The sequence below is a fragment of the Bombus terrestris genome, chromosome 3, assembly GCF_910591885.1.
Source record: "Bombus terrestris chromosome 3, iyBomTerr1.2, whole genome shotgun sequence".
NCBI classification, from domain to species: domain Eukaryota; kingdom Metazoa; phylum Arthropoda; class Insecta; order Hymenoptera; family Apidae; genus Bombus; species Bombus terrestris.
In genome coordinates this window covers 12,861,211-12,876,849 of record NC_063271.1, presented here as the reverse complement: position 1 = coordinate 12,876,849, position 15,639 = coordinate 12,861,211, and the positions used below count along the sequence as shown (strand labels likewise).

At 37.4% G+C, this 15,639-nt stretch overlaps 1 protein-coding gene across 5 annotated transcripts in view; it reads left to right on the top strand.

Moving 5' to 3' along the window:
- The window catches only part of LOC100651950 (telomerase-binding protein EST1A), a 147,341-nt gene that overhangs the window by 23,761 nt on the left and 107,941 nt on the right, over window positions 1–15,639 (top strand). For all 5 annotated transcript variants that reach the window (XM_003394626.4, XM_020868400.2, XM_012321105.3 and 2 more), the window contains one exon: window positions 6,593–6,738. In XM_003394626.4, coding sequence (XP_003394674.1) covers window positions 6,593–6,738 — 146 coding nt within the window. The remainder of the gene's footprint in view (window positions 1–6,592; window positions 6,739–15,639) is intronic.

Below are 15,639 nucleotides of genomic sequence, written 5' to 3'. Positions count from 1 at the left end.
TTTTATTAAGCTGAAAAGAATAAAGAAGCTTAAGTAGAGCGGTTTAAAGAAGCGGCATTTTATGGGGAGGGTAGTTTATGCACTTATAGACGATTTAAAAGTGCAAAAATCTATAAGATGCTCGTAATATTAAAAAATGTATTCGATATCCAAAGTGAAGTATGTGCTATAATATTTAATACATAAAACAAATTTTTATTCAAGTTCTATTTCTTTTATTCTACTTTTTGTTATTCTATCCGATGAACGTACATAAGCAATATATTATGTTTAAAGCACGATTCAAGTTTTCAGTATGACATCGTATCTTCAAATATATATAAAAAAATAAATTAAAAATTGCAGTACTTCAAAATTAATAAAGATTTCTCTGTTGAGATTTGTCTACTCCTTCTGTTCAAAATATACATTTTAAACTTAATATTACTACAAATTTCAATTTTTATATTTATGGTGAACAGCCTTTTAGCCAAATTTTCAATATTTGGAGCTATCTTTTAAAGTATATAAGTAACTTCCGTGGGTTAGTCTGCAAAGCTGATAGAATCGCGAATCTCCCACTTGTATGAGGTAATAGAATGAAGGTATCGTTCGATTCTCGTGTAAATGGTCAAGCGAAACGGTCGAAAGGATGTTCGAGTATCGAGAATCCGTTGAACGTTGAGATAAAGTTATTGCTATAAAATTTTCTAAGTGTGTAACTGGATCTCATATTGGATCTGTTACATGGATCCACAAAATGGCTTCAGGTCGAAATAAACAAGCTATTTGACGAAGTCTAGCATCATGAAATTGGAATTCTGTCTACGGAAGTGTAGATTCTTAATAAAGAAGCGGGTTTTATGGCTGTTTCCAGGCAAGCTGAAGTCCATTCTGGATGGTTTCAGATACCTACCTGTTTGGTCTTGACCACAGAACACGTGTATACATATTTCTTTGCATTTGCAATCAATTCTGGTGGAATAGCATGGAATATCTAATACATTCCTATGATTCTTGTGATCTTTTAAATCTCTAACTAAATGTACTTAATTTTTGGTTGATTGGGAATTTTAGTAGGAGATGTATTTATTGATCGTAAAATACTCTTCATAATGGAAATATTAGGTCATCCCATAAGTTCGTGCCGTTTTTCCAGCGGTTATATACGTTAAGATTGTATACATACCTTTCAGTTTCATGAAAAAATGTAATCCCCCTCTCGTTGTACAACTTCTTCCCATTTTTCATTATTTCGTCTCGATAAAAGTTCTCTTGTTTTTCTTTAAAATATGAAATGTATACACAAAGGTCGGCACGAACTTATGGGATGACCTAATAGTAGTATGCTATCTTGATCATTTCGCACTAACTGGATAGAAATAATATCGTAACACAGATATCTGGGTATCTAAAATTAATTTTCCTGTGTAATAACAGATCTTAATCACTTTAACGATATGATGGATTAGCTATTCTCGTTGAGTGATTGTAAATTAGGGTTGCACTTAGTTATGTTGCTTTAAAACCTACAATAAGACTTAAATTGCCTGGCTAATACTCAAGTTGAACGGACAATATTATTATAATTATCAGAGTAATGACGGTTTCATTATTCTTGAAATAATAACGAGATCGTTAACGGCTTGCTAACGAATAATAATGAATTGTTTGGTAATTATTATTGCTAGTGTAACGAACTGCATTCAAGTTAGCCTGGTTCAGATATTTCCCATGTATTAATCCTTAACGGTCGTATATACTAGTATGTCATCTATGACGTGACACTTTTCTGTATCAGATGTATGTCTAAAAACTAAAAAACCTCAAGTCGTATTGAATTATGATAGGCTCACAGATGGTATGTATCGCGCAAATCATTGAAATGGTGGTGCAAATATTTTTTGAGGCGAAGAAAGACAACTACGTTTACCTTTGTGAAACGTGTAACAAAAAACTATTCCTGTATGTTGGCAAATGTATTTAAAAAATATTATACATTATATATCAAACGTTGCGTAACATGTATGGATAAACAATTAAACATGTACGTTGTGATGGAAAAATATTAAAATAAGTGTTTCACGTGAAATAATGTTATTGTAACACTTTCCACGCAAGCATCGAGTAAAGCGAGGATCTAACAGCAAATCATATACTATTTTAATATAAATGTATATAATTGACAATATATCATTGTATAGAATGTAGAATTACAAATGAACGTCTTAGTTCAAATATTTTATTTATTCTCGTGAATTATACGTATTCCGTATATTTCTATATCTTTAAATTTCCTACAAATGCATGAACATTTGCAATTTATTTATATAATGTTCTCAGTTTTGTTGTAGGTTAATAAAAGATTCTATCTTTAAAAATCTGTTAATCTACAGCTTAACATCAAACATCGCACTATATTTTCCGCACCGTCAACCGTCTAAAAGTTACAAGATTGCCAATTAAAACGCGTAAATAAATCAGCCATCGAAGCGACTTAGTCGATCGCATCCCTACAGGGATGAATCTCCCGATCAAGCTAAAAGACGGCTTTACGTTACGAATTCTCTAGTTTGCGAGCCCAGGGGAGATCGAGATCGAGACGTTACTAGCGTAAATTCGCGATAAAGGTAGCACACGGTGCGGCGCGGCACGGCGCCACGAAGGAGAGAACGAGGTTGTGGGAAAGATAGCACCTAGCTACGTGAGATCTCGTCGTTCCTTCGTGGCCGTGTTTACGAGAGGATACGGGCTGTTCAGTAGGTCTCACGGGAGCATCGCGACGATCCGCTTTATCATTCGAATTCAACGGAGCGAGATTAACGTTGGCTCGGAGGACCGTTTGCGTCGGTGTTAATTCGCTTCCTCTCGTTTCTCGCGTCCTTCCCCTTGATCCTCGTCAAAATCAACCGGATCTCGGTGATCTAGCATTATTTCGTGTTTCGGAGATCCGTGTCTAGGTATCTTAATTCGACGATCTTGAGGTTTTTAATTACTCGCGAGATTAGTTTCACGTCTCGTCTTTATCTCTTGGTTTGGTGGAAGGTTTGGTTCTTGGTGGAAGGAAGTCTTGCATTGTTCATTTTATTCGCATATAGCAGAGTGTCTGCGCTATTAATTCTCAACGTACTTCTTGTAAGTAGCAAAATTTGGAGATAAGATAGAGGATATCAAAATTTTATTATTTTTAGTTTAGTAAATTTTACTACAATGTCTTGAATATATTTTCAAATTTGATATAGCCTTTGCGTAATGATAATATTATTTCATTAAAAGAATATAATATTCTATTTTATTAAACAAATCTATTTTTATACTGCGCGACGTACGAAGAATAATGAAACTTCGACCTTTTCTATTTTTATTAGAAATAGATATAGTTCATACGAAAAAAACACTGAAAACTGATAGTGCAAACACTCTATAATATATTAGTACATATTTTAGACCAACGTCTGGAAATAGTAACTGGCAGAATTAGCCGGGCTGATATTAATGTTAGTCTTGAGAATCTTCATGTAATTGGTAGCGGTCAGTGGTTTTTTACGAGCGTGTAGAATAAGACATCGAAGTTAGTGTATCAGTGTCAATAAACGATAAATATCCCGAAGAGCATTTTAATTACCTTATGGTGCGGTAGGTAACATGGTGCAGTTCAGTTTCGGTTTATTCCATCCATTCATTTGGATGTTGTATTTCATATTAGAAGAGGTACTAGGGTATATACCGACGCATGAAATCGTGCTTACTGCGAAGGTAATCGTAAATTTACGGCGATCTGCTTGCTCAACGTGATTATCTTGAATTTTATGAGGTTAAGCGCTTCTTAAGACCAATTCGTATGCGACCATTCGGACATTTGGAGAAATTACGAGCTTAGAGTATTAGAGAATTATTACGTTCGTTACATAAATTGTTACATATTCACCGTAAGGTTATTCGATATTTCAAACATTTTTCTGATGATCTGAAAATTTGTAGAAATTTCGGGCAATTTTAAATTTCGGAAATTCGAAAGTTTGAGACTCGAAACATTGGGAACTATTATTAATACCATCTAAGTTACCAGATCCTACGTATTTTACCTTTTGTAACATTTATAATTAGACATTTGGTATATTTATTACTATTTACACACTCACTCAATACACACGAATTCATAAATCCTTCTTCCTTCTCTACCTCCACTCTAGCACACATTTCAAATCCACATCACCTACAACCTACTTACATACATGTAACAGTATTCATCATTAAATCAGAACATTTTACAGCAGTCTTCCTCTCGAAAAGTAACACCATTTCAACGCAAGATTCGTGCGAAGAATATCATCTAAATTGATCAGATACTTTACTCAATGTTCCTTGTTAGCAACAATTCACAAGAACCTGTCTGTTGAATAGTTTTCGTGAAAAGAGGAACAGAGTCGTCGGCTCTTTTGAAGTTCTTCCAGCGTCCATTGCGAAGATCGTGCTGGAGCCGCATTCTGGCAAGTCTGAATCTCGCAAGTTCCGGTATATCAGATGATGTACGGGGTGTTAAAAAAGTGGTCTATATTTATCAAGTATGATTCTAGACGGCAAGACAATGAAGAAAGTTCGTATACAAAAATGTCGTTTGAGGCTTATTTTTTGATCCTATCACTGGTTATGAAACGCACTTGAACTCGAGGAACTATCTTATCGCGAGTCACATCCGCGTCGATGAATTTCCGGTGATGATCACTTGGCGAACGCTTTTAGAATGGATTACGAAAGGGCTGTCCTCGTTAATGAGAGCGCTCGTGTTCCAGTAATTAGCCATAACTCGCATTATCGTTGGCCCGAAGTTATCACAACCCGTCCAATACCGGCGCGGGCGTTCGCCATTTTCTTGCGGACGACGTGTCCAATAAATTCCTCGCATCCTCAACCATCCGATTAACGAGCGGACGAGAATCAGCCCACTTTAATTAGAGTATCCGATTATTTATTTGCGAATTCCACTATAAGTTGCGGCCAGCGAAAACACGCACGAGACCCGAGCGAGAATGCGCCTCGACGTCGAGCGCGCGCCGATTTAATTAACCATACCGCCGTTTTTCCGGCACCGGCAGAATTTATTTCGCCTTCGTAACGGTTCCTCGACAACGTCGTTCCTTCCTCTTCTTCTTCGCTCTTGTAATTACGATGATTTTAACTAGATGGATATGCCAGTTAATATCATGACCGTTGCGTAAGAGGATGACAGAGTCCTTGGTTAACTAGACGAATTGCTTAAACAGTAAGAGCTAAGTAGTGTCTAAAAGTTCTTCGACTTTTTGACGTTTTTTAGAGTGTCATAAACTCAGTATCACTCATTAATATCATTCATATATTCTCAGTATCAATCATTAAGGATTAAGAAATTTACTTATTGTCATTTTCTGTTCTTATAAAGTATTACGCTGGAACAGTTCTTATTTTCTTTAACAAGTCATGTGATTTGATCACTTAACTTACGCAATTTGATCACTTAATCGCCTGATTATCTTTGCAAATAATCGTTTAAAATAGCGAATGACGATGTACGACGCGTTTTAATGTTATGTTTACAGCGCTGAATCGTGAAGAGGATCTGCCTATCTTTTTTGCATTTGCGTGATGTTATACGATGATATTGCTATTGCTTAGTGTGCTATCTTGATCATCAGCTTCACAGAGAATTACAGATACAGGTTTCCTATCTATGTGTTAACATGAGGTAGTAGGATGAGGAGGATGTAATAGGTTAACGATCTTTGACGCTCTTTTAAAGAAATGCGAACGAACTCATTACACAATTTAATACTATATTACCAATACAATGATCACCAGATTTGAACTAAAATTCGACGCCGTTACAAACATCTGCAAATTCATCTTACTTTATTCCGTTCATCTTCATTACTAAAGCTTCGCACGAATCACGTGACTTAATACATAACTCTTGCGAATACGGTACACTTAAATTAATCACTATACTTGAGCAAAAATTGCAACCTACTAGAACCGTTTGCAAATTCACAAAGGCTCTTTTCGCACGGACGAAATTGCTCAGCATCCCACGGTACACTCGTCGAGTATATCTACTTTCAGGAAAGTTTCACGAAAGTTTCTCAGATATTCGGGGAAGAAAACAGGAAATATTAGGCGAACGTTGTCCGCCCTTCTTCCATTGTTTTAAAGTTTGCAAGTTGCGGGTCGATGCCCTTATCCAGACCAGTGTGCCTAAAATATGCACGATCTTGCCAGTTGACTGATACGTGCCATGGTTGCCTTTTCATTTATTCATTCACCCTTACCATCGCGGTCGATTTTCTGTCGTTCGTGACTGATTTCACGATGCAACTTCAGAAATAGAACCTTTGGTGCAGTTACCTACCCCTCGTATTTTTTCTTGATTCCCTTTCGAAAATTATATTGCTTGTTCTACTTGTTCTGTGAGACCCTTTTATCCTGCATACGGTAGAATGGAACTAAAATTTGAATTTGACCGATTAATATTTTGAAGCATTGCGAACTACTCAGGAGCTATTTTGATCGCTTTTATGACTTTTATCGTGATTTCTATAACGTTTCCTAATTTCTAGTGCAATCTATAACTTTGTTTCAGAATGGAGACGTTCCAAGAAGCTGGTGTTCAGATGTTAAAGGAGTTTAGGGCGCTTCTTCAGCATTCGCCGCTGCCTCTTCCGGAGACGCGACTTCTTCAGCTCCTGGCGTTAAACATGTTCGCCATCGAGTCGACGCAGTTAAAGGGTAAGTCGCCATATTTCTTTTCCGCGTGTTTATTTGATCTCCTCTCGTGTTGCTCTTTTCTGTCACGATTCGCGAAACGTGACGTGGAAAAAGGAAGGCAGAAATTTCTCTTCTCTCGTGAAATGTCGAAGATGGAATCGAAAGTTTCCAATTCGCGACTATTATCGTGGAATTATTCATGCAGGGGTCACGTGTGAATTATGTAGGTACGGATGGAATCGATACGTTTGCTGGTTCGCGATTCGAATTTAGATGGATTTGTATAGCACGGTATACAGAATTTCTGAGAAATGGCGAACAATGTTTTTGAGTTTTGAGAATGGATTTTATTGAGTATTATTTGATTATCAAAATATAAAAAGTATTATAAATTAATTTCATCAAATATTGGTTTCTAATAGGATAACACAAAAGGTAATCTGAACGTATTAATTTTACCAGCATCTTTTCTCAGCAAGAAAAAAGCCTATTAATAATTTCATAAACTTCAACTTGGTTTCTACACCTTTTCAATTTCTAAATTGTTAATGTTGATCAAAATTCAAGTAATCCCCAATTGTATTTATTAATATACTCCTTCTTCTATTATTGGCAAATTATTATCTTGATTTGATCATTGTATATGGGGGCTGTTGCTCTTTTATAAACCGTTTACCTGTTTCCTCCAACATAGTTTCCTAATTGCAACCATAAAAAAGGTATGACTTAACCAAGTTACGTGAACCACCGTACACGTTACAAGGATATTGCTATCATTTCTTATATATTGGCGTGCTTTCCTACATCGAGTTATGCTCAATTTCTCGCGCATATATACGTTTCTATGATAAACAACATGTAATGTAAATCAAGAAAATCGTAATTTCAATAAACTGTAAGGACATCTCTCGAGTAGTACCTAGTCTCGTCGTCATTCTTGATTCTCAAACTCCCGCGTCCTCGAGACTACTAACGGGTTCGTAAATTGAAATACCACACCTAATGGCGGTCGTTCTTCAAACATCCTCTTAGCCGCCGAAAGTGAATATTTCTTCCTTTGTTAACACTTTACTGACCACTGACGGTTCAACAGTATACGCACGTCCGACCAGCAGCTCAGGCGCAGATTCTCTCTGGCGTCGGCTCTGTTTCGGTTTAGAATCTCTAATACCATTCTTTTCGTTTATCGCGAACGGTAAGTTTTTCAAATTGGTATAAAACTGCGGAAGCTTACAAAGCAACGCAACTGACGCAACTGAGCAAGGTACCTTAGTACTAAATAACAAATTACTGCTCAAATAATGAGAAAGATTGTTGGCGACTAAAAGCCGATTAATCGTCTATCGGTCGGTAAAGTGTTAATTAACACGCAGAATCACCACTCGGTAAGCGATAGAAAATATTCTATCTAATTCCTCTATTATACTCATAGTAGAAAGGAAGGAACTTTTTGAAAATCCTTTTCCAGGATGAAAGCGATGTAAATTGGGAAAAGCTAGGCTGATGATATAAGATGGTCGCATATTGTACGCTTTCTCTTGTAGTGTTCGTGTATAAAAAAGAGGAAAGGAACCAATGAATAGGATAAAAGAATGTATAAAAAATACGATTAATATGGTGAGAAGCGAAACGACTGATCGAAATTACGTCCCCACGAGGAAGGCAATCGAAGCAAGGAAAAAGCTTGGCTGATGATACGACATGGTTGGACGTTGCAGTGATAGATCGATAAAAGACACGGGTTCGCGCTTGTTCGCGAGAGGATAAGTCGGCACTGTTGGAAGGCGGAGAAGAAAGTTGTTACGACAACGTTGTAACCGGCACTTTAGATCGAATCTCTTTCACGGTCACGTCCGTCTCTCGTTATTTAACGTTGGTACGTAAGCCCCGCTCCGTGGCCCGTGGCTTTATTGTTTCACGTCGTTCTGTCGGTGCTTGGCAGCGGCGGACGGCCGCGATAAATCAGAATAACGACTACGCCTGCTGCCAAAACCCATTCGAATTCAATTCGACGTATCGTCCCCGAGGATCTTTTCGTTTTCAGACGTATGTATACGCTCTGTCGATACAAACTGCTTTGTCTTGTCTTTGCCCCGTATATCAAAGTCTCTTTATCGAATCGGAGCATAAAACGCATTCCTGTACCTTCTTGTCGGATTCTCTGTGATGGTTTCGCGAGTGTAATGATTTTTATTTTGTTAGCGTTTCACGTTACGTATAATCGTACGAGTTATTGTGTCATTAACTGTGAATTAATCGTCAGCATCTGTTTTTCTATTTAGAGAATGACTCGTTGTGAGATGTTAGTTTACGTGGACTTTGTAGTTTTCGATTTTACGATTAATCGTTGGATTCATCGTTTGATGTGTTAAGTGGGATTTTCAAAGTGGTTCTGTAGAAGAACAATAGCTGATACATGGGGTTCAAGCTTTTAATAAGTTTAATCTCTTCAATGTTATAATAAATAGAGGAAATGAAAGATAAACGATTCTTACAAGGAAGTTTTATATATCAAAGTTAATCATTTTGTTGTCAGTATTTCTATTTTCAATTAGATTTTTCTTTGTGTAATTGTTTCTGTTACATAAATGTTAGAACATTCATTGAAAGCAAAATAAGCTCAAAATAATGGAACGAAATCTTGTTCTTTTCCTTCAATATTCACGAATGTTGATTGTTTCTTGACTCTGTGTATCTCATAAATGATTCTACAGATAAAAAATAAATATTTCTCGATAATTTACAAAGGACTATTCAACGTTTCAGTCAAAGGCACGTGTACCCAACGCGTAATATTCCTCGGTATGGTTCTTTATTTCGAATATTATTTACGGCTGGAAGTCTTTCGAGTCTTCGATCTTCAAAAAATTCGTAGGAGTGTCGTGGGCGTGAAATGGTGGTCTGCCATTCCATTCGGATGTATTTATACTCTTTCAAAACGCGGCGTTCGTAAATTTCTATGGCAACGCGGCTAGTTTACGACTCAATACCCAGAAGAAATTCTCGACGACGTAAAATCGAAGGGGATGAATGCGCGGGCTCCGCACTGCCCAGTCCGATGCTCACGTTTTCACCATTTTTTATTTTACGTGCTATCCGCTCCCTAGATTACGTTTCGCGCTCGAGTTTTCCGATTTCGAGATCGTCGAGATGGTCGTTTTATTCCATTCCGTAAGTGCACCGACTTTGTTCGAAAGAACGCCGAGAGAATTTGCTTGCCCGTGTAGGTAGGTGTAATATTAACATTTTTGGAAGTAAATTTTTGGTTTGATTCGGACGTTGATTATTTCCATACGTAACTTAAAGGTATATAGAGTTTGCTGTAAGAATCTAAAAAATTATTAGCGGTGACTGGGTTTATGAATAATTTCAATAGAATTAATTGGCGTTTCAAAACATTTTTTAATATCTTTAATACATTTAGGGAAGTGTTAATTTACAGATTTTTTTTTATCGTATATTTTATAATATCGGTAAAGTCTGCTAGCAAAAACTAGATAGGAAACGGAAATTAATTACGTTTTGGTAACTAAAACGAAAAGAAAGCGTGCATGTATTCCTCTACCATTCTTTAATATTCTCAACCCTGCGAAACGAACGTTTCTTACGATTTCCTGTAATTCCTTTAGATTTCAACCGGATTACCGCGTCCAGGTAACTTTGTTTAATGTCCCTTTGAGTCATCCTCAGAGCGACGTGACTCAACGCCGCTGGAGCGGTGTACAAAAGCAACAGAAGCAGTCAGGGCATTCCAGGTTTTTGCGGCCGCGTGCAGGTGCTAGCCCCATATAATTATCGCTAATTCCTACACGAGAGCGAAACCCTGGTCAAGGACTCCTGTCTGTTCTCTTTCTCTTTCATTCGAAGACGAAAGCCACACTGAGTCATCAGCAGGGTTTGAACTTTTGCTGCTCTATTTCCGATGTAAAACCGTCTGCGCGGATCTTTTGCACCTGCACCCTCTTCTTTTTTTCCGCTGGCCATTTAACTGCGTAGTTTCGTTGCAGAAGAACACGTTCCTCCGGCGAAAACTCTTCATCCACACATCTCCGACTCGTTTCCACGGAAACCCTTTAGCGTTCTTTCATTAAAGCCATTTCCGCGTACACTAAACGTGTCTTCATCCTCGTTTCCTTCCTCTTCTCGTATCCTAATATTTTTTGCAGAGATCCTTCTTGCAGCATAGTAATAGAATCGTCTAGCGTATTCAGGATTCTAGAAATTTTTAGAACAGCTTGTTCAAGTTTTCTTGAATGGCCAGGATTCGCGAGATGGATTTGGAGTTGTAGAGATCCATACGAGACTCGATAGGTTCTTGTTTTATTGGGATAGTTCTTATTAAATGGTCCATTGTCCGAGAGTTAACACTACCGCATTCTTAAAATCATAATCATCGAACTATTTTTTTTACACTTTCTTGTCTTCACTAAGAAATAATATAGATCTTACATACAATGTCGATAATACACTTCTTTTCAAATCGTACGTATTTGAACATCTATGCAACACGATTGGTTCGAATCAAATCATCGATCTTACTGCGTCTAACGGATCAGTTTATGGCTTTCTCGACTTGGTGATAGGCTATAGTACACTTTAATTATCTAGCAGCTCGTATGATCAAACATAGAGAAGTACTTCCTGATCATTGGACGTGGTAGAAACCGATCGAGAGTGACAGAGATACAGCCTGACACTTGCCAATGAATAACCTCATCTTTGGCACGCTGATGGCCGTGCAATTGGCCAGCCAGTAATTGAAATCATAAACACCGCTAGTAATGGGCCATTGGGTTTATGGACTCGTGTCGACACTGTCTGCGGTCGGATGTCGCGGACCACCAGGGTCCTGACTTCATCATCCTTAAACCGCCACGGCGCATCCTTGTGGTCTGTTCTATCGATTTTCAGTCGGCCCTTTCTCCTCTTCCGAGTTACGAACGCTATCTTAATGCCCAGTGATAATTACGCTTGGTGCACAATCTTTTATTGCCTTACGTTTGTAGATTCAGGCGATGTGTCTATTACATCTTCTGGTACCATTCTTGAATCAAAGAAAAATTAAACATACACACGCATTCCTCAGGAAGTTAACATTCGAGAAGATCTTGATCTTGATTGGTGAACGACAGAAAAAACAGGAAATCTTAAAATCTTCTATGTTCGTCTCGAACGCTTCTTCACGCAGATTTCTAATTATTTCAATAAATTTTGTATTGTACGATTTGGTATTAAAGCTGTTCTCTTAATAGAAGCGTAAAATCACACTCACAATTACTTTTCACGAGGCAACGAGGTGGAGAGAGAGAGAGGGAGAGAGAGAGAGAGAGAAAATCTTAAATCTGCAAAAAAGGGAATCGAATCCCACCGGTACAAGACGTCGTTCGCATTCGTCCTCGGTGGAGGACTGTATTTTTCAACGATTTTAATCTCCTATTCGCCGCGATCGTAACTTTTTCATACACGTGTTTCACCCTGTAAAAACGAAACATCCGTTTTCTCGGGTCGAAGCATCGAGTCATCCTTGAGACATCCATCAGATCCACTTTGTCGCCGATGGAATTGAAAGCACTCGAGGAGTCGTCTGTATAGCCGAGTGGTAGCCGAAGATATTGCACACGGGGCAAGATAATCCACGTCTTGGCCGTTGCTACTTGATGATGAAGAGATTCCTCTGCGGAAAAGGGTAAATGACCTTCCACGGCACCTAGCCGCGAATATACTTTGCTGCTTTCGAACCATCGGGTTCAGTTGTTACCAATCAAGCCAGGATCTAAGAAAGGCAGCGTCCAGATTACAGGATAGCCATCGCTAGAATCGTAGTTTTCGACGTTTGATTCGCCTTTTGATTCCATTTGGCTGCCATAGTTCAGACTCTGTCCAATATCGCGGTACAATGTGTGTATTTAGCATAATTTCTACGTATACTTTTTGCTTAGATACATAGCTTATTACGTGGAATTTATTGAGCCGTTCACCGCATGGATCATCATTTATTTTATTCCTCTTCTTTACTTTATTTTTGTTTTAATTTCGTGGAGTTATTTTAAGACGAGAATGTGGATACATATTCTTTCTGAAGGATCATTTTCTAGGTTGGGTTTAAACATTGTTAATTGATTTCAAGGAGCTAAGGATTTTTAGATTTTTATTGATCTCTCGTCTTCTTCTCTTCGTTTCTTTATCTTCTCTATTAACCCTTTAGAATAAGGGTAATAAAACTATGAGAAACGATTTAATAAATATTCATTCCTTCTTCTTTTTATGAATTATTTACATTGGGAAAAGTAAATTCATATAATATAATATCCACAGTTAAAGCAAAGTCTCCACATCGGGAGATTTTGCTTTATTGATCACCCATTTTTGTCTATAACCAAATACTAAAATGAACTTGATAAAAATGTGTTGAAAATTCACGTACGTGAAATATATTAACGTAAAATTAATTACTCTTTTCAGTATCTCATCAAAATCGTTAAATCAGTATAAAAAATCGCATTAAAGAGCAGAAATGTATATCGGTTTTCCATTTCCTGGAACAATTTACGATAAACCTGTCAGTCGTTCAAATGGGGTTGGAGCGCGAAACGACAAACGAGTCGCTTGATGAAAATTGGCACGTACGAATGGAAATACGATCGATACGTATGCAGTAAAAATCGTGATAATATAGTGTACTAGACGTGTTCGTATAAGTATAACGTCGCTAATGTTCCATTCGTATCGTTACCTTCGCGACCACTCGGATTCAGTTTTCCTTCAACGCGATTACTTTGATAACAGCACAAGATCGATGCTGATTCGAACGTGTACCGTCGCATTGTACATGAGTTATTCGACAAGGAATCTTCCCTTTCCCTTATAAATAGCGCTCGTCTGAGCGGTTCTTCTCGTATCTTTCTTAAGCCAAGTTCATACTTAATAAAACGACATCGAAGTACATGATTTACAGCTTGTTGATACATCGAAGGAAAAGGAATTGTAGCGCTTTACATTTTCTCTTTTTATGCTGTTTTTTTTCTTTCGTTTATCATTTGTAGCGATTGTATTATATTAGAAATACGATTATGATTGTATTGTTCTCTGTCGAACTATTTTCTTTGATATAGATTTCGTAGGATGATTGTGGATAGCAGATAAAGTAATAATTGTTTCATCTCTACAATATTGTAGTAGTACATTGGTACAGAAATAATGTATTATATCATTTCAGTACTTCATTCATGTTCTCCGTCTCTGCAAGCTTCTTCATCAGGTATAAACCCGGCTTTATCCCTGTCCCGTTCGTCCATTCATTTTGTCTGCTCGTTTTACCTCGAAGCACCTTGTAAGCTATAGCCTGCACGGTAATCGGATCTTCGAAGGAGATAACTGAATTGGAAAAGATGGCCAATCCAGGGACCAAAAATCGTAGCACGAATGAAATTCAATCGGGGGTTGTACGAGGACAGTCATCCCGCTTCATTTGGTCGATCCATGTCAGCTCTGTGATTCGACGTTTGGGAAAAGAAAGATCGCAACCGAGATATTTATATCCTCGGCAGCTGCACCTAGTGCCGAAAAGTCGAAGAACTCGAGTACACTTCAAGCGTATGAAAGAAAACTTACTTTATTTTCGATTGATCTTCAACGTAAAATCACCGCATTGTTGATTGTATCATGATTACTGGGACACCCTGTATTGTTGTCTACCAGAAAGGAAGATTATGTATTGTAGAAAAACAGAAGCATGTTTATAGCCATTGTACCGATATACAATGCGTCTGAAGCTTATAGGAAATCTCGCCATAAGACAGAGCATCTTCACGTTAGAGTTTATCTAATTACGTCTAACTGTACCGGATATCAGACGAGTATTATTTGCGATAATACGATAGACATAGCTAGCTAATTCCCTCATCATTTTGTGGGTAATTCCCTCGAACCCCCTCTCGTTATCTTCATCGTACCGTTGCGTTGTATACTTCGTCTCGTGCGAGGGGACTATCAGCCGATTTCCTACGTTGTAACTTTATTCTCATATATCAGAAGGATTGAAGGTATCTTGGCGATTCGCTGATAGAAATAAGGGAAGATGAAGTGAAGATAAGAGGCAGAGACCGGGCGTAGTATAGTGAATTCAGTTATTCAATTATTGTTTCGGTGGAAGAAATACCGTTGCAGATTAGTAGCGTGCGAAGGATTTTTGTACTGTTGATTTCAATGGCTTAGAAGACGGAAGTCGAAGAAGTTTTACCTGGTAATTGAGAAAAACGATTGGTTTGATCGCAATTTCATCTGAGCGATCTAGCGAATTTTTAGATCGGTTGAAAGATGAAGATGAGAAATTGGAATGAATCGAAAGTGATAAATAAATAGAAATTGATGTTCACAGAAGAAGATCGACGAAGATTTTATGGAATAGTTCGAAGTACATACAAATATTCGATATAATTCGATGAAATAGACCGAAATGTTCATAAACTTTTTTTTTTTATTCAGAATTAATGCTGTGCGCAGTTAAATGTATGCCTAATTGTAATAATACTATAGTAAATCGCGATACTTTAAATCCCGAAAAACCTCGCGTTTCTTTTTTGGGCGCCGAACGTGGCTACCAAAAGCTGACTAAATATATCTATGTCCAAGGATTACATTACCAAGGAAAGTAACTGGAAGTGTACAACTGGGAGGAAGTTAATTCTTCATAAAAAAAGGAATCGAAAATATACAATTTTACTTTTTCTACGCGAGAGTTTGTTTTTAAGATGTGTATTATTTTTTAACATATTCACCTAATGTTATATATAAATGGAAATATACTATAATATACAATATATAATACCATCATATAGATAATAATCAAAGTGATACGACGAAGATAAATAAATTTGATAAAAGTCGACATTCATGTTTCCAAAAGCTTCTGCGTATAAGTAT